General features: G+C 45.0%; 1 protein-coding gene across 1 annotated transcript in view; it reads right to left on the bottom strand.

Annotated features, from left to right (window-relative positions):
* The window catches only part of MAN2A1 (mannosidase alpha class 2A member 1), a 1,326,430-nt gene that overhangs the window by 132,185 nt on the left and 1,170,609 nt on the right, over positions 1 to 23,636 (bottom strand). Inside the window, exon 19 of the mRNA XM_086961008.1 lies at positions 8,659 to 8,792. Coding sequence (XP_086817134.1) covers positions 8,659 to 8,792 — 134 coding nt within the window. The remainder of the gene's footprint in view (positions 1 to 8,658; positions 8,793 to 23,636) is intronic.

The raw sequence follows: 23,636 nt of genomic DNA, 5'->3' as shown, positions 1-23,636 counted from the left end.
CCTAAAATAAGTGTAGTATCCTCTACTGGTTGAAGACTCTGTCGTGCCCCAGCAGTAGGAATGCCCGATTACAATACATCTTTTTACTCTCTTCTGCAGTGAGGGGGAGGGCTGTGGTCTCTCAATGCTTACACAGATGCATGGAAATGCGAAACGATCGGTGGTGTTTTCTTCTGCTACTCTGGATCCTGTAGCCGGATTCAGCATAGAAAGGTTTGAAAGTATTGTGATGGAACATTCCTTAACTGTTCTTGAACCCCATTCAGGCGCAGGTACACCCAGTTGAAATGTTGTTGACACATACGCACAAACAGCACTCAACCAACAGCTGCTTGACCACATATGAACAAATCATATTGGCAGTGAAGAACATCACCCTCAAACGATGGCCTATTTTGAATCCTGCCACCTTGATGCCACTCCCGGATAATGAAAATGATGAGGGGGAGATTGAGCAGATTTGTTTTGATATCACTGAACTATGCATCAAGTCGAGAACGAGATGAGCCACTGGTAGAAAGTGGTTACATACTGTTTGTGAATGGGTCATGTCTAACCAATAAAGAAGAAAATTTGAGAGCTACCTATGCAGTCTGCACAGTCTCAGGAGTAGTCGAAGCCTCCTGACTTTGAGGAGTTTTCTCTGCACAAGTGGCTGAATAGATAACTCTTACTAGAGCTTGCTGTGTCTCTGACGAGCTGAAGGTGTCTATATTTACAGATAGTCAGTATGGCTTTGGTGTCATTCATGACTTTGGACAATTATGGTCACCAAGAGGGTTTATGACATCATCTGGGTCCCTAATTCGCAACGGGGACCATGTAATATGGCTGCTTGAAGCACTACAGATGCCTGCAAAGATTGCAGTTGTGAAGTGTCCCTCTCATCGCAGTGGTGATGACTTTGTAACGGTGAGTAATTGCTACTCTGATGAGGTTGTACAGTATTGTGCTCATGGGTCAAGAATATTCAATGGTGAATACGACAATGAACTTGAAGGTGAGACCAACTATAACCTGGGAAGAAGTGAAGAGCTTGCAGGAGGAAGTGACAGAGGGAGAACAGCAGAGTTGTATCAGAGGAGGACGTGTGAAGAGAGATGATGATATATCAGTTTCTGTCTATAGCAGGCAAGTGTTGCCAGACAGAATGTTGTCCACAATGGCCAGATATTTTCATTACCTTGCTCCAATTGGGAGGGATGCCATGGTACGTTTGTTTAAACAGCAGTGGTTTAATCAATAATTCAGATTGGTGACGGAGTAACTGTGTCACAATGTGTTGTGTGTCAACAGTTGAATATAGGGAAAAGAACCCCAGTGACTGAGTCATATAGGAAGACCAGGAGGGTCATTCAACAGAATGCAGACGGATATGTCCTGGTGGTTGTGTGCATCTTCTTGCGTTGGGTGGAAACCTACCCGACCAGGAGTAATGTCAGTCCTACAGTAGCCAAATCGTTATTGAGGGAGCTCATACCAAGATTTGGTTTCCTGACTTCCTTGGAGTCAGACCGAGGAACTAATTTCAATAATGAGGTCCTGAAAATGTAGTGTCCGGCGTTGCAAGTGGAGCAGAGATTGAATTGCAGATATGGGTCAGAGACTTCTGACATAGTGGAGTAGGTCAATGGCACGTTGAAATCCAGATTGACCAAAGTGTGTGTATCAAAATCTGTGAAATGGCCAGTAGCTTTGCCTCTTATGCTGAGGAGTCTCTGCATTGTTACTGACAGAAAAACTGAATTTTCCTCACACAAGATAATCATATGGAGAGCAATGAGACTGTCTGCAGTGCCTGCAAATGGGCTTGTGATCATTAAAGATGACATGATTCTTGACTATAGCAAGGGACTAGCTGACGTGGTCCATTCTATGTCCCGCCAGGTTGAGGCTGTTACCGTCTCTCCAAGTCTGGAGCAGTGCCATGACCTCAGTCTGGCGACTGCGCCTTGGTGAAGAAACGCATATGAAAGACTTTTGTGGAGCCTAGACGCAGCGAACCATACCAAGTCATCCTAGTGACGAATACTGCTGTTAAATGTGGGGGTCTGCCTAACTGGATTGATGCAGTTCATAGTAGAAGAGTGGAGTGTCCTCTTGATGTTGTGACAGTACTTCTTCCCGAAAGTGGTGCAACCCACAACCAAGAGACCGCAAGAAGAGGATGCACACAGTACAGACACTCGGCAAGTGCATGTGATGGCACGTCCTCTGCCTGAGGGGAGTCTTGATGAACTGACAGTTGAAGAGTTGTGGTCGGAACTTCTAACTCAGCCAAAATCAGACCCTGTCGAAGAGCCTAGTGCTGTGTCACACCAAGTAAAAAACTGCAGACCGTTGGCCGAGAAGGCAAAAAAGAGAGGAATCATGATTGCCTACAGGATGAGAACAGAGTACTGTGCCAGAGGATACTGAAGATTCTGGTCTGACTGACAGTGAAAGTGAACAATCTATGCTTAGGAGATCTAAAAGAGATAGAGTGCCTTTGTGGAGGTACTCATCCTCAGAATGGACATACTTTGCCACAAATGAAGAGGAGAGAGAACTTTGGGATCTGGGGGATAAAGGTGCAATTCCGACTGAACTTCTGTGAATATATATTTGTAGCTGAACTGTGTTTTGACTTTACTTTGCCACAGGACAGGTAGAGACAGGTAGAGACAAATTATCGATTTCTAGACTGAACTCTGAAATGCGCTTTTTAATAGATACAATTTATCAGGCTTTGCTAAAAGAATTAAGAAGATTACTTAGGACCAAGGGTGCTCAAGGAGCATAAGGGCGTTATTTAGAACACAGAGTATGGCTATTAAAGACTCACAAATATTTTGTAAAATAAATGCATCACATGATTTATGAACTTTGTCATCTGCATAAGTTAAAGCACACTAAAGAAATCTGCTTCCTGCAAACTCTTTGCTTAACTTTCTGATTCTAGAGAAATCATGAAAGCTGATAAATATAATACGCGTGGATTCATATTAGCAGGTGTATTAATAGCTGTGAATGTAGCACTAAATATTCTTCTTGTACGATTGTTTTCCCTTCATTTTCCACAATAGCTGAACTTAGGCCTGATGGTACCCCTAGAACCCCACATCCTACTGACGACAGTCTGCATGCACATGATTGTAAAGCTTTGCATGTGGACATATCTAGAGGAGATTATGCCTCTAATGCTTATTTTAAGTTGCTTTATGAATATGTTGATACTATGAATGCAAGAGATTGTTTTGTCTGTATGCAGTTGCCTTTGTCAGCATCAGAGGGAATTACCTATCACCAGATTCCTCTTACATATTGTAGGAAAGTAGGATCTGCTTTTTATAGTTACTCCCACGTTTTGCTTGACGTAACACTGTTTTTGACTAGTCTGACTGGGATCCTGATAATCAGGACTCCAGTCTATCTGCTTTTCCCCTAAACTGATATGTACTTAGGTACACTCCACACTGGATACTGGGGTATCCTTGTCAGACCCTAGTATATGGTATGCATGTACCCAGGGCATATGTACCCCAGAGGCCTCCCATGGGCTAACGCATGTATTACGCCACCCATGAGAGGCCGAGCAAAATGGAACTACAGGCCAGCCATTGCAGCCTGTGTAAATTGGTGCATGCAACACTTAATTAAGATATAGGTTTACTATATCTAAGGGTCATTGCACTTAAACCCTATGTGTCACCCCTATAGCAGGCCTTTACACTCATGAAGGCAGGGTGCATGGTTCTAAGTGAGAGGGTGTCCCTGCATGAGCAGGGCACACCTGCAGGCTATGGAGTCCATAGTGTATTAGTGTATTAGGGCTGGGTGGGTGCACTCGCCACCGACTGAAAGTCTGCATGAGGGGCACATTTGGTGTCCCTGTGCATAGTCCAGTTCAATATAGTCCTGGGAGCCGTTGGCTCTCGCTCTGGCGCAAAACTCGACAAAGGAAATGGGAGTAACTTCCCCCTGTCCAGACCCTCCCCTGGATCTTTCCAACCCTCTCCCGTGGGTACTTAAGGGCTTACCTGGCTGTAGGACCCTAGATTCGTTGTGGACAAGATTCTGACTTGAGACCACTGCATTTCGACCGTCTGGGAACGCTGGACTTCGCTTGGGCCTGACTCAGTCTCCCTCTCAGTCTGCTGCATCCTCTGTGCTGGTGCATCATACGGGATCCGTGCAGGACCTATAGAGCATTAAAGACAACTGAAGGAGTCAATCCCCTGCATTCGCAGGCACCGAAACACTGCTGACCGGTCTGCTGATCCCGAACTTCTACGGACCGCGAAAGGCTCAGCAACAGAGGAGTGGGTTTCTAAGTCCCTCAAGGTCTGAGCTGCACTCTCACCACGTTTGAGGTCAGAATCCCTCATTGGGGCTGCAATACCCGCAACCTGTGCACTGCGTACTTTTGCAAGTGCATATGTTCCGTGGCCTGTTGTTTTGTGAAGCTACTCGAGGTCGTCTCGCGACTCCTGTGCCTCTGGCCTGGGGGTCAAATTGAGGGTCAACTTTGCTTTCTTGGGCTCCCCTGGTTGCTCCAGGTTTGCAGTGACTCCCCGGCCTGTGGTGAGTCTCCTGGATTTTGCTGGTCTAACCATACACTTCCTTGACTTCCTGCGAAGGTTGCTGTTGCCAAGGCTTGTTGGTGCTTCCGCCGGACACCGACCCCTCAGCACTCAACAGCTCACATCCGGCTCCTGGTGGTTCCCAAAGTCACCTGGTCCCCGCAGCTGCAGAGTCAAGAACACCGTCAACTATCCTGAGGCACCTGACATCGGTGGGCATTCGTCTACCGAGCCCATGTCACTCTCAAGTTACCCAGACTCTGTCCCCTCTGATTTCAGGTACCCTCAACAAGAATCCACGTTTGGTTTCCAACAGACATTCTTCTCGCTTCCAGCAGAGGCCCTTCTTTGAGGTCCTCCACTGGGTTGACAGCGGTTTTCGACACCACTTCACACCTATGCACCTGGTTTCCCTGGATTAGGTAACTTGAGTACTTTGGTATCCACAGGTGGGATGGCTCTCCAATAGGAAGCAATGCTCTCGCAACCACAATACAGTATAAAACATGCAAAAAACAGTAATAACAAGTAGGCAGCAAAACAAAAGCAGATCTTTGTGTTCCTATTCCTTGTCAAAGACGTTTATTGGATCCACATTCAGCCGACACGTGTTTCGTCGTGTTCAAAAGTGGAGTCAACACGACTCTTCAGGGCTGATAAAATAAAAACAACATGTGTATAGTACATTTCACATTCAACACATCTTGTACACTGTTTAGTGACAGAGAAGTGCATGGTTGTGAAAGTGAAATTCAATCCACGGGTTGTTATGTGACTAGTGTCCGTCTTTGTGAATAAAAACCATGCACATCCACATTTCAACTTGGCTCTCCAATCTTCAGTCTACCATGAGGTTCTTCGTAGTCCACTGAGAAGGGTCCTTAATCTCTAAAATTCCAACCGCGATTTTCACATAGAGTTGTACGGAGCACGCAGTCGTGTTCCCATATTGTACCCATCCTTCCTGGGGTCCCTATCTACTCACCTTGAGTGGTTTGTTGGGATCCCAGCGATTCTATGTCCTCTTGACATCATCCTGACTCGAGTCATGGTTCTTATACCACTTTCTTAGTATATGGTTACGACCCCCCCGGGGCCCCCTGTGTATTAGTGCTATTTACTGTCATTGCTTTGCTTAAGTATTGTGTGCTTTGTGTCTATATCCGTGTAGGAGATACTGTAACATACTAAATAGTGTTATATAATAAATGCATATTTCATATGACTATTGTGCAGTTCTCTTTTCATTTAATCTATTCTAAAAGATTGCATTCTGGTAAAACAAGCTGCTTTACACTCCTTCAAGACTTAACATGAAGGCTGCTCTCCACAGCTACCACTTGGATAGCTTTCTATGGTTGTCTGAGACCTCTTAAATTACCGTAAGGGTTGTCTGGACTGGTGCAGGGCGCACACTTTAATTTGTGGACAGCATATACCAGGTCAGCGTCTCACACATATGGTGTTAGGTGTAGCCTTCTGTTAAGTCTGGTTTACAGAACAAGACATTGTCAATATTAATTTCAGAATTATGATTTAGTATTTTCTGAAGTCCTTCTGCTCAATCATTTGAATAGACATTATCACTCTAAGATAATGGAGACAATTTATAGTTTCCTTAGGCCAAAAGTGACTCTGGACACAGCTTATTACTATAGACACAATTTAACATGTTCCCTAACTGAGGTGGAGAATTCCTTTTTTGATTTAACAAATGACAGGAAAAGAGCAATTAATCGTGAGAAATAGGAAGGGATCTGAAATATTTAGGACAGTGGTATGTAGAATATGCAAAACATTGAGACTTAGGAGTTATACCTGAATTGCCTTTAGATTTGTAAACAGTGTGAAATTATGTGAGAGTAGGGATAAATCTACTCTTAACACTATATACATGGCTAGAAGTGAATGTGATAATATTTTTGAGTATGTTGCAAAGTATTTATTGCAATTCTGGAAGACTTCTACTGGAGTCTTCACTATGCTGACCCCTTCTCGCATTTTCGAACTCCCTTGAGACCCCATTCTGGAACCCAACCTTATTCAGAACCTATAATCTCGAACTAGATGACTTTAAAGACTATTCATGTTTAGGAGGGAATACTAGAGTTTCTTTATAGAACACTTATTTCTATTCCTTGCATTCTGTTTCGTCATAGCTGTGGTTATTTCATATCTAAATCTTGAGACATAACCTACTGCATGATTTCAGTTTATCAATTGTAAGCTGTACCTTTTTAATATCCTTTTGATATTCGTATTGGTTGGATTGATTGTTAAGTTACAATAAACCACTTAACTTCAATCATCGAATTCTGTTCCTTATTGTATGGCAATATGGGCTTCAGAGAGATTGAACTGTTTTATTATTGCTAACTCCCTTATTGTCTCAGTCAACTTAAAAAGATTCATCAGACGTGAGATTGTACACAACACTCCTGCGCACTCTCAGTGTGTTGGAAAGAATTAGAAGGGCATATCCCTGTCAAACCATTAAAAGGGCCACCTCACCGGATGTTATAGCTTGCTACCCATGAAGAAAATGGCTGAGTCTCTCTTACACCGGGTGGTCATGAGCTGCTGCAGGCCAACATAAGTGGCATGGAGGATGCTGCCAGAGGGGCTAGGGAATTGAAGTTCACTGCACCTGCACCTGTGGGTCTCATCCACATGTGGCACCATACCATCACGCTAGTCCCAACTACCCTGCTTAATCAATCTGTCGCGTACAGGCCTGACTGCATGACATATTTGTCCGCATCCTGGCCAACCTAAATAGTCTGCCCCAAAATGTCATGGAGCTCCGCCAGGACTGCTAACAAAAGCTCTTTGACTAAGTCCCATAATGTGTGGGAGTACCTATCCAGAAAACAAGTGAAATTGACTTCCCAAAGTTCAAGGCTAGTTGAAAAGTACACTTATTTTCCAAATGCCTCCATTCTCCTCAAATCCCTTCCCAAAGAGTTTTTTGATTTTGATTTACCCGAAGGAGTGGCACTGAGAGCAAAAACAGGACCGAGCTCTCTACTCCAACTGAGAAAGGGACTTACATGACGTCTTCCGATGGTCAGGGAATGCAGCTTGGTTCTGCGATCCTGAATAGCCTTCGGGTGTATCAGGGAACACTCTTAACACAACTTGGAGAACCTGAACCTAAACACCAGAGAAATACCTCATGGGGTTCTGTCACAGACGCCTGCTTGCAAAAGTCCCTACAAGGCTTAAACCCTGTACTTTTAGAAGGACACAAGTTTCCATGCACTATGGAAAATAATATTTTCATTAAAAAACCTCATCAACTGACAAGAAAATGTTAAGAGCTAGCTCTGTATCCAAAGGCGTGGTAAGCAAGAACCTGTTGTCAACGTGCTTGGGTATTGCTTATATACAGCTCCAGACATCACTTGCAGGGCAGAATAAGGTCGATACAGAGCTGCATGACGCCACAAACCAGGGCGCTGGGGCTATACTGAAAATTATTCCAGATCCAGACTAGCGTCTGGTGATAAGGCAAGGAAACTGTGAATAGAAATATCCATCTGAAAAGATTCTCCAACGACAATGTTTATTCTCGGGGGGGGGGGGGGGGGAAGGGGGTACACTGCGCCAGACACATACTTAGCTGAGGGACCCAGGAGATCTTTAATATGGGGTGTGGACGACTCTAAGGGGGGGGGGGGTGTAGGAAGGACGAACATAACACTGATTGCTTCGTACCATTGCTTCTTATAACTCTTGTTGGCTATAATCGATGGACTTAGATTGAAATGCACCTGCTGAGTTGTTTGTTTTATTTAAAAAAAATAATAAACTTTTTTTTAAAACAATATGTTTATGCTTAACACATAACTAAATGGTGCAATATTCTCAGTGACATTAACTATTTTAAATAATACTCAAACATACTAAAAAAAACACGGAGAGAGTAAACAAGGATGTAAAAAATAATGAGACTGCAATCATTACTGAAATATTTTCTTGAAAACTAATTCACACAATGAGCAAAACAAAAATATTAACTCTTGCATACAGTTCATTTTAGGAGCATGAGATATCATGACATTTTTATAAACATTACAAAAGTGGAAATGTCTACCTTATCAGCTCCATTTCTTTTCTCCAACAGTATTCTGAACAAATTGGCTGTAATTTTGTTATCCTGGACACCCTGGCCAAGACCGCGATTGTCATCTTGCATTAGTCTACGATCCATGAAGACTTCAAGTTGACCTGAGATACAAAGTTAAATGTATTTTGCATTAGTACTACAGTATGTGACTCACTGGTTAAAGGTAAAAACACAACTATTATTTCCAAAACACTGCTTTTAGACTATCTCTTTCAAAAGTAAAGATATGGCGAGTCACCCAATTGCTACTCACAGCTTATGCTATCAAGGTGACAAACATATTATGCACAAGCCCACTTGATCTAGCTGATATCAATGGTCCTGACTTTCATAGTGTGCAGCAGAAATACAGGGTGTGAGAAATTGAGTTATTGGTTGAGGAATAGTGGAAGCCCTACGCAGACAACAACCACAATCAGGGCTGCCTTTAGAGTTGGTGGCGCCCAGTGCCATAATCTTTGTTGATGCCCCCTCCACACAACATTTTTTTCTTACCTTAAACTAATGCAGTACACCAGTGCTGATTTCATGCTTATTTGTGGGCTGAGATGTATGCTGTTCAGAGCAGATAACATTTAAAATGTAGTATTTACTGTATTCCTTAAAATAGGAGACACATTTAATCTTGAGGGACACAGTACAAGGGAAAAGAGTAGAACATAGAGTAGCAGAGTCAATAAGGGCACTCTGCTGCAAGGCATTGTGTGGCACACAGTGACAGGTGCAAGACTGTGTGAAATAAAGACAAATGCTTGCTGTTCGGAACAGTCAGGCTGTGAAAAAAAAATGCAAAAAATTGACATTTAGAGCATATAAGACCCAAAGTGAAAGTGTTAGAAGCCTAGGCCCTTGTCCATTAGAACTTTACAAAAACGACCACAGACCCCAAAAGGAACATAGAGAGACGTGAGTTAAGGAGAGAACTAGAACAAGCTGGAGATTCGAACATGGTTCCCCAGTTCCTAAAATTGGCAGCTCTGTTAGGCCGTATCTTCTATACTGAAAAACCAAAGGTGATGATGGACGGAGCGTTGACAATACAAACACTCACCCCCAGTCAACTGATCTGGGTTTAATCAATCACCGTTCTTTAGCTCACTCCGCCACCCGAGTTCAGACATGGCCATATGGAAATCAGTCTGACCCTGTGCCTCATGGGAACAGTTCAGCCCGAACTGCCAAGCCGGTCCCAGGATGCTTGTTTCCGGTCCAGGGAAGACATGGCTTGGCAGTTCGGGTTGGACTATTCCCATGAGGCACAGGGTCAGACTGATTTGCATATGGCCATGTCTGAACTGGGGTGGCTGAGTGAGCTAAAGAATGGAGATGGATTAAACCCAGATCAGTTGACTGGGGGTGAGTGTTTGACTTGCTCAAACGCTCCGTCCATCATCCCCTTTTGTATCTTCTATACTGGCCACTCAGTTTTGTGAAAAGGCACAACTGTATCATATGGACAGCTGTGTCAAATGCACAAGTTACTACTTGTGTAACGATATATTTGTAAGAGACATTAGTTAGTGATAGATTCCTTACCTTAGAATATCCCTAGACGTCAGACTGGATCCGGATAACTTTGCGGAGCAATACCCCTGCGCGCCGGAAAGCGTCGTCCGCGACTCCGCGTCCGTCGTCGGCGTCGTTAGCGTCGGAATGATGTCGGAGTACTTAGACGCCACCCATGCACGCTGACGTCAGTTCTGATACACAGCTTTTCCACGCCAGATACAAAGAGTCATGATAGAACCAACACTGGTGCCAAGAAACTAGGTCCCTGAAAGGGGATGACCTTAACCCTAGATATCGGTTCGCAGAACGGGGAGGATGGGTGGGTCGGTAAGGAATCTATCACTAACTAATGTCTCTTACAGATATATCGTTACACAAGTAGTAACTTGTGCATCTGAAAGAGACACGTTAGTGATAGATTCCTTACCTTAGAATAGATACCCCAGCAATACCAACCCGGTGGTGGGTCTGCGAACCAATAATCACACCAGAAAGTCCTGGAGGACAGAACGGTCAAAGAAGCCATCCCTCCGGACTTGGCCTTCCAGGCAATAATGTCTTGCAAAGATGTGCAGCGAGGCCCACGTAGCTGCCTGGCAAATATCCTGCAAGGGCACTCCTCAGCCCAGGGCAGTTGTAGTCGCCGTGGCCCAAGTAGAATGAGCCCGTAGTCCCACTGGGGGTTCCTTCTTTGCCAATGAGTAACACGCCTGGATACACAAGATGATCCACCGCGAGATGGTCCGCTTGTGCACCGCATTTCCCTAATTAGCGCCTACGTAACCAACAAAGAGTTGGTCATCCACCCGGAACTGGCGTGTGCGATCCAGATAGTAAGAGAGCGCACGTTTTGGGTCCAGACGGTGGAGCCTCTCTTCCTCTTTCGAGGGTTGCGGAGGCGGAAAGAAGGTGGGCAAAGTAATGGACTGCTCGATGTGGAAGGCCGTGACAACCTTGGGTAGGAACGAAGGTCTCGTCCGCAACACAACCTTGTCCGGATGAACAGAGAGGAAAGGAGGTGTAGAAGAAAGAGCCTGGAGCTCACTCACTCTCCTGGCAGAGGTGATGGCAACCAGGAAAGCAGTCTTCAAGGTAAGAAGACGGAGAGGACAGTTATGGAGCGGCTCAAAGGGAGCACACATTAGGTAAGTAAGTACAAGATTCAAGTCCCACTGGGGCATCACGAAAGGAACAGGAGGGAACATATGAGTGATGCCCTTTAAGAATCTGTTGACAATGGGGGACTTGAACAAAGAAGGCTGATCAAGTAGCCTTAAGAAGGCTGAAAGGGCAGAAAGGTAGCCCTTGATAGTGCCCAGAGCAGAGCCCGGCTGGCCAAGAGAAAGAAGGAAGAGGAGAACCTCAGAAAGGGGGGCAGTGGAGTTCTGGACTTTTTTTTGTTCCGTCCAGAGGTGTCAGGGTACAACACCCAAAGACCCCGGAGTTCCACCTGCCTTGGTGCACAAATGAACAGAAACACGGGCTTCTCGATGGTGGCGTCAAAGACGAAAGGTTTATTACTGCAGGGACACAGAAGTCACAGAATCTACACACGGGCAGAATTCAGGAGACTGTTCGATTTGTACAAAGTGGGTTGCTCCTTATATACTAAAAATTGTGCTCTAGGCAAATATTTCACATGTCGGTACATTCCCAAACCTTTTGTGTCTCTAAACAATAAATATTTGGCGTTACACAGGAACTGTCGATAATATCTGATACCAAACATCACGAAGAGGGGTTCCCACCAGTCCATCACAATCCCTTGTCAATATTGTATTCAAGAGCCGGACCGCCTCATCGTAAAGTTCGTTACCTCCCCCTAATAAAGGCCCAGAAGGAAAGGAGTAGAGCCAGGTGCAGGAGATAGAAAAGCGGGATAAGAGATGTTTGTGGGTTGTAAATGGGCAAGGCTACCGGCTTCGGCCGCCTAATCATGATCAGGTACAATGGACACGAAGACCAGTTTGGCAGGACTGGCCTCGGGCAGAGGAGGCAGCCTTTGTCGAGTCATGCAGCTACAGCGTGATCTGGTTTAAGGTGCACGTGTCACGTAAGAGGTGAATCTCCGGCTAAGGCTACGTGTCCTTAATCAAAGTGGAGTGAATGAAGTGATCAGAGGCTATTGCATATGTGAGGGCAAGGAAACACAAAATGGCGGCCACGATCTAAGATGGATGCCGTGTGTATATCAGAAATGTGTCAGTGGAAGGAGTGCTCTTGCTCGTAGCGTAGCGAAAACACTAGGATATACTAAATGGATCATTTGCGGTTCACTGATACCATTTTTATGTATTTCCGACAAACTTAAAAACACGGGTTCAAGTCGTCACGGAACCGTCACGGAACCTCAGACCCTCCTTTTGCCCTTACATAGGCAATTACTCAATCTATGTCTGAATCTAGTTCTATGTTCATCAGGTCAGTGACATGCTGTTGTATCATCATCCTTTCTCGTGTCTTTTCTCCAAACGCAGGTGGTTTTCTGAGACAAGTTGCAGCACAAAGACTACACAGAGCAGGACCACACTGGATAATCAGACAACATGAGAATAGGAATACTAAGATGACACCAATGACCATTAGAACCTTCCATCCCCACGCTGAAATCAGAGTCCAAACCCACTCCATGAAGGACCAGTTTCCCTTGTCTACATGTATGGAGTCCGAAATCTTGTGCAACTTAGAGATCGCCTCGTAAACTGTTGGAGCATTATTAGGAATAAAGACACAGCAGCTCGATTGGATCATTCTGCATACCCCACCTCGATCTGCAAGTATAACATCTAGAACCATACGGTTCTGTAATGTCATGAGCCTATCCGCCTGAAGCTCAGCTGTCAGATTGCTAAGGGCACCAGCAGTTTCGGTAATAGTAGATTCAACTACCCGTGTTAGCTGACGTATGTTTCTACTATTGGCCATAGGCCCCCAGAATGGAAGGAAGCCTTTGAAGAAGTCTCCAGCTTCCTGACCAGCGGTATCTTCCTTGCTGAAAACACCTCTTGCTACTCTTGTTCTGTGGTAATCCGGTGAAGCAGTGTATGTCGGAGGCAACAATCGAGCAATGTAACATGATCCTGAGAAGTCGGCAGGCAACCATGTATAAGCTCTGTCTCGACAAATGAAGTAGGTACCCCTAGCAGTGAGGAAGGCAGGGGAGGAGTTAGCCGGAAACATATAAGTCTCTACGCACTCACTTCTCCCTAGCTGAGCTCTCGGATTTCTCCCATTACCTTGCAGACAGACCTGACCTCGGTGAGGTACGACCCAGATTGGAGTTGAGCTTTTACGCTTGCTTTCTCCTAAACTAAGGCGATACTCTGAAGTATTCCAACTTAAATATACTCGCAATTCGTCTCTAGGGTAAGATGGAGTATTATTGACGTCCTTAACCATGTCAATAATTCCCTGGACTAAGGCTTTGTTGGCAGAGTTATATTTAGTGGAACGTGGTGGACGTGGAGGATAGGTTTCAAGGGCATAAGCAAAGATGGTTTGGAAGGCCTGAAATGATCCATTATAGCTGTAAGGCAAAACCAAATAGGGAATACCTTTATCCATAGTGTGAGGTATCAAGCCACACACCCAGCAGTCTGTAGTGTTAACTACCAGTTGGTGTTGATGCAAGAGCTGTACAAAAGTATTATTAATGAATTCTGAGCGTCGAGCTTGCTCATGTTCTGGAAATGAGTGAAAATAGTGTATAGAAGAAACAGTAGAAATAGCTGGATCAAGGGGAGGCACTGTAGAAACTGGCACAAAAATCAAATTTATGCTAAAGACAATTCCACCCACCAATGTTGCTAAAACAATCAAAAATGTAATGGCACATTGCATCAAGAAACATTTGCTGTGAAGAATTCTATTAAGTTTGTTTCTGCGAACGTAAATCACATTTTCTCGTTGCAGCGCAGGAAGTTCCATCTTCTACAATCCGCTCGCGACCACTGATGATGTGTACGTAGATGAAAATGCCTCTGTCAGCCCTGGGAGTTCCCAAAACTAACAGAAAGATCGACCTTGTGTCAGACCCCTGCAAATTCAAACTAGGCACACAGCCACGACCCTACGGCTACCCAGACGGCAAGGCAATTTTAAAAAAAACAATATACAATAGCAAACTTCCTGGCTGAAAAGCAAAAGTTCAATATATATATATATATATATGTCAAAATCACAATATGCAGTTGCCTGCTTTATTAGTTCGTTTTGTGGCTTCTAAGGTTGTATCTCTTCTTTGCTGGTACTGTCTGATCGGAAAATAGTGTATCACTAGCAGTTGTTGTAGAGTTTAAGTTCGCAGATGGCAAAGTTTCTTTTGATGCTGGAGACAAATGTTCAATGTTCAAAGCAGTCTTTTCAGGAGGAGAGTCACGTTTCAAAGTGTCAATAATCAAATCGGCATCGCTGAAAGGGACAAATTTCGGAGTTATTTCAGATTCGGAGGCACCAATTCCCTTCTTCACCCAGTCGTCGTAGGGCAGCGGCAGTGGAACACGCTTTACGTGAGAAGCGTGGATCCAGTGCTTGCGGCCAGCAACACGTACAGCTGTCCTCGTTGCCAGTAGGATTTGGAAGGGGCCGATGTAGCGAGGCTGAAGATTCTTTGTCCTCGCGAAGTTCCGGACCACAATGAAGTCACCCGGTTTCAGTTGATGCCCTGGACTCTCCGGAGGCTTTGGTAGTGCATCAAAAACCTGTTGATGAATAAGACTTAATTTAGCAGTCAAGTCGTAAAGGTAGTCTATCAACATAGGATATTCAATGGAGCAAAATTGTTTAGGCCTTGGCACACCCCAGACATTTGCCGGGCGGCCAAACACAATCTCATATGGAGAAAGCCCTATTCTAGAATGCACTGTTGCTCTCGTTGATAACAAAGCCAAGGGAAGTGCGTCTGGCCAAGCCAAACCTGTGGATGCTTGTATTTTGGCTATTTTAAGCTTGAGGGTGCCATTGTAACCCTCGACTAAACCAGCTGACTGGGGATGGTTCGCACTATGAAATTTCTGTTTCAATCCTAGACCAGCACACACACTCTGCATAACTTTCCCTATAAACTCACTTCCGTTATCTGACCATACAATCCGTGGCATTCCGTACCTAGGGAAAAATTCTTTTAGAAGAATTTTGGCAGTAGATAGAGCAGTGTTGTCCTTTAGTGGATATGCTTCTATCCACCTGGAAAAAGCACAAACTACCACCAGGACGTATTTTAAATTGTTGCAGCGTTCCATGTGAATGAAGTCTAATTGAATTACTTCAAAGGGACAGGAAGGAGGAGCAAAATGACCAGCTGGAGTTGGAGTTCCCTTGCCAGGATTATGCATCAAGCACACCATACAATTTTTCACCACTCTCTCTGCACATTTACTGATTCCCTCATTCTTCCAGACCGGAGCCAACATCTTACATATCCCTTTAGAACTTATATGCGCTACTCCATGCGCCATCGTCACTACTGCAAGCACATACGCATCAGGCAACATCCAACGCTGCTGTTCTGTCAAATCGATCCAACATCCATTCGAGTCCAATTTGCCCGTACTTTCTCTCCATACGCGTTTCTCTTCCTCAGTCGCTTCTTTCTGAATCTCTTTCACACTTTCCATAGTGTCCTCACACATTCCAGACTCAGCAATCCATCTTGCAGACGTAGCAACATACATTCTACTCATCATGTCTCTAGCTGTTTGTTTAGCGGTTTCATCAGCAAAGGCATTTCCCCGACCAACATCATCCGTGATTGCTTTATGAGCACTGCACTTCACAATCGCAACTTCAGTCGGTAAGGTTAGAGATTCCAACAAGTCGTTAACTAGCTGACCATGTTGAATCTTAGTCCCATGGGACGTAATGAAACCCCTTTCTCTCCACAAACGGCCAAAACTATGGGCCACGCCAAATGCGTACTGACTATCTGTAAACACATTCACTCTCTTTCCCTCAGCTAAAACACACGCTCTCGTAAGAGCTATTAATTCTGCTGCTTGGGCAGAATTCTGACTCACTCTTGCAGTCTCCACAATCGTCTTCAAAGTCGTTACCGCGTAGGCAGCAGTCACATCACCATTCTCTAATTTAAAACATGACCCGTCCACATACAGCGTACCATCCGGGTCGGATAGGGGAGTATCCCTCAAGTCGATGCGACCTTTTGTCTCTTCCTCCGTTTTGAAATAACAGTCATGTGGCTCAGAATCACTCGACTCTTGATCAGTCGGCAACAATGTTGCTGGATTCAATACATTGCATCTTTTGATCTGAATATGATTTGCTAATAACGTCAGCTCGTAACCAGATAATCTCGCACTAGTAAGGTGTTGTGTCTTCGTTCGGTTCATGAGTGTATCCACTGCATGAGGAACCATGACCACTAGCATATTGTTCATCACCAAACCAGCAGATTGTCGAATGGAAGCTGCAGCTGCCGCTGTAGCCCTCAAACAACTCGGCAATGCTCTAGCTACCGGATCTAATGTTGATGAGAAATACGCACAAGGGCGTTGTTTGTCACCAAACTTCTGTGTCAGAACACTCAACGCGCAACCTTCTCTTTCGTGAACGTAGAGCGTGAATGGCTTGCTATAATCAGGTGTACCCAATACAGGAGCTGAACACAGTGCTTTTCGTAACTCAATAAAACTCTCTTGACATTCATCAGACCATGGCACCGGACTCGGAACATTTTTCCCAGTCAAAGCTACCAATGGCTTCGCTAAAAGTGAAAAATTTGGAATCCACTGCCTACAGTAGGAGGTAATACCTAGAAAGGCACGTACTTCCCTCTGTGTGCGTGGAACACTCATCTGCATAATTGCTTTTATTCTTTCTGGGGTCAACTTCCTTCCCTCCTTTGATAAGAGATGACCTAGGTAGGTCACTTCTTGGCAGCAATATTGCATTTTGGAAGGTGACACCTTATGATTCAAATTAGACAAATGATGCAATAGTGAAATTGTAGCTGCCTTGCAAGTTTCCTTGTCATCGGCAGCCACTAAAAGATCGTCTACGTACTGTACTAGAGCAGAGCCTGGAGGAAGGACAAAAGAATCTAACTGGCTTTTTAAAGCTTGACTGTAAATAGATGGACTTTCACAATAGCCTTGTGGAGCGCGTTTAAATCTGAAACTGCGACCTCCTAAACAGAAGCCGAAAATATCCCTACTTTCTTCAGCTATCGGAATGCTGAAAAATGCATTCTTGAGATCTATAACTGAGAACCACGTAGCTGTAGCAGGAATCAATGTTAATAAGGCAGTAATGTCTGGCACTACAGGAAACTGCGGAATTACAATCTTATTAACTTCTCTAAGGTCTATGACAAACCTATAAACTGGAGGCTTTGTAGGATCAGTTCGCTTCAGAATCGGTAAGACAGGACTGTTACAGACATTTCCTCGCGTTTCTTCAACCACATCTTTCTTAATCAAATCTTGCACAATCAATAAGAGTGCACGTTCACCTTCACTCGATATTTTATATTGAGGAATTCTTGGAAATTTTACATTCGCTTTCAAAGTTACTACATATGGTGGAATTTCTAGTAGACCTACATCATTGGGACCAGTCGCCCAAAGAGAATCAGGGAGTGAACGTAGCTCCGGCGGGAGTTTGTCCATTGACAAGTACATCGGAGAGGTGAGTCTTTTACCCAAAGTAAGCTGTACTCCTTCCGGAGAACAGTACAATGTCGCATATAGTCGTTTTAACAAATCTAAACCAAGCAGATTTTCATTACAACCTGTAGTCAAAATCAGGGGTGCTTTCAAGTGACACGGTCCAACAGAAATAGACAAAGGACCAGATATCGGGTTGTACACAGGGGCGCCTGAAAAACCTACGGAAACATTTGTTGAGCCAGACAAAGGTGCGCCAGGGAGTTTCGCATGCATGATAGAACTTTTTGCGGCACCAGTATCCAACAGAAACGGTTCGACTACACCTGATGTTGCTACTGCGACATAAGGCCCACTCTGATCCACTGGAACTGATACTACTCCCTCTCTCTGCCCATGGCTGTCCTAGTACCCATTTTGTTGAAATCCCTCTTCAACTTCACAATAATCCTCAACAAGATATTGCTGAGATCTATTTTGTTGAGCTGACTGTACATTTCGTTGATCAAAGTGATTGGAGGGACGATCATTTGTTTGTGGAGGCATAGCACCTCGTCCTCGTCCTCTAGAATTCTGCGCATAACCACCACGACCTCTCTGAGCTGCTGCTGCATTATTTTGCGCTAAGATCGGACATTCATTTTTATAGTGACCCTCTTTCTTACAGTACGCGCACTGATTCCACTGATATTGAGGCCTTGATGTATTATAATCTGTCCTTTGATATGAGTTTTGCTGCGTATTAGTCTGATTCGTACGAGGCGGATACGCCTGCTGCAAAAGAACTTTAGTTTTTAAATCTTTCGTTTTCTTCTCTGATTTCTCCTTTTCCTCTTTATCCCTATTTTCATAGTACTGTGCAGTCGCAAGTATTTGCGCAGTTGTAGATACAGCCCACGCACTTTCTGAGTCTTTCAATTTATTGCATAATTCAGGTAACAAATTATGCACAAATTTATCGACAAACAATCTCTGTCCCCCTTCAGTGCTCATGTCCTGACCACTATGGTCTACAAAAGTCTCTTCGAACCTCGTGAAGAAGTCCGAGACACTTTCGTCTTTCTTCTGTCTACACGCTGACAACTTGTCCCAATTAACACGCAATGCTGGCATCAGAGTCTTCATTAAATCAATTATTCTACCTGGCAGATTAGCAATCAAAGGTTCGGGTTTCGCACCACCTATTTGTTGAGCATCTGCTGCAGTGATAGCTGCCCAATCACCACCTAAAGCAGCCTGATGATCCTCTCTACGAATTTTAGCCCACACTGGTTGTGGAACTACATTACCAAACAACATATCAATGTCGGCTAAGTTCATTATACAAGCCTCAACTGTCTGTGTCAATTCCTTGTAATATCCGGCTGGATTCTTACGTGGATCTGGCAAGGCCTGTTTCACTGCTAACACTTCTGCTCGCTTCCATGGAATATGTATCCATACTCTTTGGAACTGTGCTGGAGCAGCTGCAATGCCCGCAACCGCATCAGCTTGCACGGCTTCGCGCCAAATTGGAGGAACCTCCCTCATAGGATATTGGCGACTTAGCTTCACTTTACCTTTTTCTAAATCTCTCGGTGAACGAAGAGATGGATCATTCCTAAAACTCAAAATGAGTTCCATCGCTTCCTGTATTTTATCACCCACTATCATTCCTGCCGCAAACTCCTTTTGAACTTTAATTAAATCTTCCAAATCTGATTCGACATCGTCTTCTTCTATTTCCTCACGTAACAACGAGCACATCTCATCAAAGACGTATCGTTGCGTTGGCTCTCCCCATTGCATAAATGTCTCTAACACATCTCTCGTACTATATCTTCTAACTTTCGTAATCCATCTGAGAGCCGTGGAGTCTAAAACTCCCCGTTCTTCAGTACTTGGTAGCTGACTCCGTCTCTGAACAGAGTCAGGAGTAGGAGTCTTAATCAAGGTTTTATATATAGGCGACAGCATATTAGTAACAGAATCAGTAATTCTTCGACGAACAGAAAGTGGAGTTAGTACACTCGCAGACATAGAGAATGCAGTAGAGGTAGGAATAGATGACGAAACAATAGGAGTATCGAGAAAAATAGTTTGAGGAACAGTAGGTACAGTGGTAGGTATAGGAGCTGGCAGTGCGGGAAGAGGAGGAGCTGTAGGAACATTTACATTCACCACGGGAAGTATAGGAACTTGATTCTGAGGAACAGGAACACCAGGTTGTCCAGCAACCGGCAATTGAACATTCGGGATCAGTGGAGCCGTAGCACCTTGTGCATACGGTGGAGGCGACCGTAACAGATAAGATAGCAGAGGATCGTTTTCGGAATCCTCCAGTATCTTAGCCATTTTCGATGGCAAGGCAGGATAGCACTTGTCAATCGCTAAGTTATGCTCTCTAATGGCTACATCTATGGCCTTCTCACACTCGTTAGCCTGCAACTGTTTAGTCGCTTGCTCTAGAGTTAACTCTTCTTGTTCTTTTTGCTCTTTCTTCAACCTTTTCATTTCTCTCTGTTTGGATTCTTTCCGCCAATAACGAAAAGAGTCAAACATTGCCGGCCGGGCTTTCTTCCTAAACAATTTCGCTTCTAAGTTGTCGAGAATCTCTTGTTCAAAACTACCATGCAGTGGCCAACTAAGGACACCATCCTTCTTACAATAACGGACCCATATCTCATTATAAGTTATAGGACCCACACCATACTTACAGTATAAATCATATAGGGGAGTCCCAATCGGAGGAACCAGACAAGAGTCCTCTAATTGTGAGTCACTGTTGCAACTAAAACAAGACAACATTTTCCGACTTACCATTTTCAGTCCGGAACACAAAACAAACAAACACGAAACAAATTTGTGCACTTGAACCAAGAACTTAGGCCTACCAAAAACGAACTGATGTATCGATACCCAAACTGAACCAAATAGATTATCGTAACTAGAACAACCAAAGATAATCTTACAAAACCAAACCAAACCAAGAACCGATCAAGGATTTTTAACAATCCTCACAAAAATAACCAGCTAGCTATCACTAAATACTTAACTGAGTCACTGAAGACGTCACCAAGGAGAAACCCGTCACGTTTCGCCGTACTAAGGACTGCACCACTTCGGGTCCAAGACAGGGCGACGGTCAAGGCAACGGCCCACTGCAGCCGTCCTGAACGGGAACCCTCGTGGAAGAGAACTTCAGGGCCACTTTTGCGATATGCCGGGATCGATGAAGTGGGGCGCCTCCCTCAGGAATCTTCACACGAAGCTTCTCGAACTCTTCAGGCTTTTGGACCGGTACCGAATGACGTCGCCCCACGTTGGGCGCCAATTGGAGTTCTGGACTTTTTGGTTCCGTCCAGAGGTGTCAGGGTACAACACCCAAAGACCCCGGAGTTCCACCTGCCTTGGTGCACAAATGAACAGAAACACGGGCTTCTCGATGGTGGCGTCAAAGACGAAAGGTTTATTACTGCAGGGACACAGAAGTCACAGAATCTACACACGGGCAGAATTCAGGAGACTGTTCGATTTGTACAAAGTGGGTTGCTCCTTATATACTAAAAATTGTGCTCTAGGCAAATATTTCACATGTCGGTACATTCCCAAACCTTTTGTGTCTCTAAACAATAAATATTTGGCGTTACACAGGAACTGTCGATAATATCTGATACCAAACATCACGAAGAGGGGTTCCCACCAGTCCATCACAATCCCTTGTCAATATTGTATTCAAGAGCCGGACCGCCTCATCGTAAAGTTCGTTACCTCCCCCTAATAAAGGCCCAGAAGGAAAGGAGTAGAGCCAGGTGCAGGAGATAGAAAAGCGGGATAAGAGATGTTTGTGGGTTGTAAATGGGCAAGGCTACCGGCTTCGGCCGCCTAATCATGATCAGGTACAATGGACACGAAGACCAGTTTGGCAGGACTGGCCTCGGGCAGAGGAGGCAGCCTTTGTCGAGTCATGCAGCTACAGCGTGATCTGGTTTAAGGTGCACGTGTCACGTAAGAGGTGAATCTCCGGCTAAGGCTACGTGTCCTTAATCAAAGTGGAGTGAATGAAGTGATCAGAGGCTATTGCATATGTGAGGGCAAGGAAACACAAAATGGCGGCCACGATCTAAGATGGATGCCGTGTGTATATCAGAAATGTGTCAGTGGAAGGAGTGCTCTTGCTCGTAGCGTAGCGAAAACACTAGGATATACTAAATGGATCATTTGCGGTTCACTGATACCATTTTTATGTATTTCCGACAAACTTAAAAACACGGGTTCAAGTCGTCACGGAACCGTCACGGAACCTCAGCAGAGAGTGGATCCACAGCCTTTGCTGTGCACTATGCCACAAATCCGTTTCACCTGCAGGCGTATACCGACTTTGTGGAGGGACGCCTGACTGCCAGAATGACATTACAGACTTCGGGAGGCAAGTCAAATGGCCTCAACTGTCACCGCGCAATCTCCAAGCTTGTAGGTGGAGACTGGACAGGTTCGGGTGGAGGACCGTCCCCTGCTGCTGCGACAGAAGGTCTTCCCGAAGAGGCAGACGAATCGGGGGATCGACTGACATGCTGAGTAGCTCGGGATTCCAGTATCTTCATGCCCAGTCCGGAGCCACAAGGATAACCTGGGCCCAGTCGCGCCTGATCTTCTTCAGCACTCTGGGCAGAAGTGGTAAAGGCGGAAAGGCGTACAATGGACTGCAACTCCACTTGCGACGAAAAGCGTCCCCGAGCGAGTGCCGCCTTGGAAATTCCAACGCGCAGAACTGATGACATTGCGCGTTCTCTTCTGTGGCGCAAAGATCTAACCAAGGCTCTCCCCACTGCTGAAAGAGGCCTTGCGCCACGTACGAGTTCAGACCCCATTCGTGATCCATCATGCACGACGGCTGAGTTCGTCCGTCCTGGCGTTCAGGGAACCTGTTTCAAGATTAGAGAAAGACCCCTTATGAACACCAGGGGAATAGGGTACTTTGAACAGTAAAAGAGATTTTCCCTTGGCTAAAATAGTTATAATTTCATGCACATGTATTTAACAAAAAGATCTGTATCGAGACACTAGGTCCCATACACTACAGTATATTCACACACACATTATGTAGCTCGAAACATTTATTATTTTCGTAAAAAGTCTTCAGTTAAAAATTACACTTTAAAAATTCTTTCCCCCCAAGACAGTTTCGGATGAGGTGCGGGACCAATTGGATAGGGCTCTGTCTGTTGATGAGTAGGGAACGGCACTGGGGGAGCTGAATCCCAGGAAGGCTTCGGGTCCCAATGGTTTCCCCAGTGAGTTTTTTAAACAGTTCTTTGTTCAGTTGGGCCCGCATTTTCGGCGGATGGTGGAGGAGGATCGGGAGCGTGGTTAACTCCCCCCGGACTGGAGACACGCGGAAGTGGTGGTGCTTCTTAAGGAGGGTAGACCCCAAAGCAACATCCATCTTATCGCCCCATTTCCCTTCTAAATGTGGAGGAAAAAGTTTTGGCCAAGGCTTTGGCCAATCGACTTCGGCCTCATATAACCACACTGGTCCCCCTGGACCAGGCTGGGTTTATGCCCCAGATGGCGACACGTCATAATATCTGGCGAGCGCATGTCGCGGTATCGGCCAGTGGGCGACTGGGGGAGCCGGCTGCGTTGCTGCTGGCAGACATGGACAGGGCCTTTGATTCCCTGAGCTGGGTATACCTGTTTGCGCTTCTGCGGAAACGTAACCTCGGCCCGCGGTTTTTGACATAATTGCAGCTGCTCTACACTGATTTAACGGCATCGGTGCGGGTGGGAGGGGCAATTTCTTGCTCCTTCTCTATGCAGCAGGGTATGCGACAG

This window comes from Lissotriton vulgaris, chromosome 3_1, assembly GCF_964263255.1.
Source record: "Lissotriton vulgaris chromosome 3_1, aLisVul1.2, whole genome shotgun sequence".
NCBI classification, from domain to species: Eukaryota; Metazoa; Chordata; class Amphibia; order Caudata; family Salamandridae; genus Lissotriton; species Lissotriton vulgaris.
Note: the sequence above shows the minus strand (reverse complement) of the source record. Positions and strands in the feature narration are given on the sequence as shown.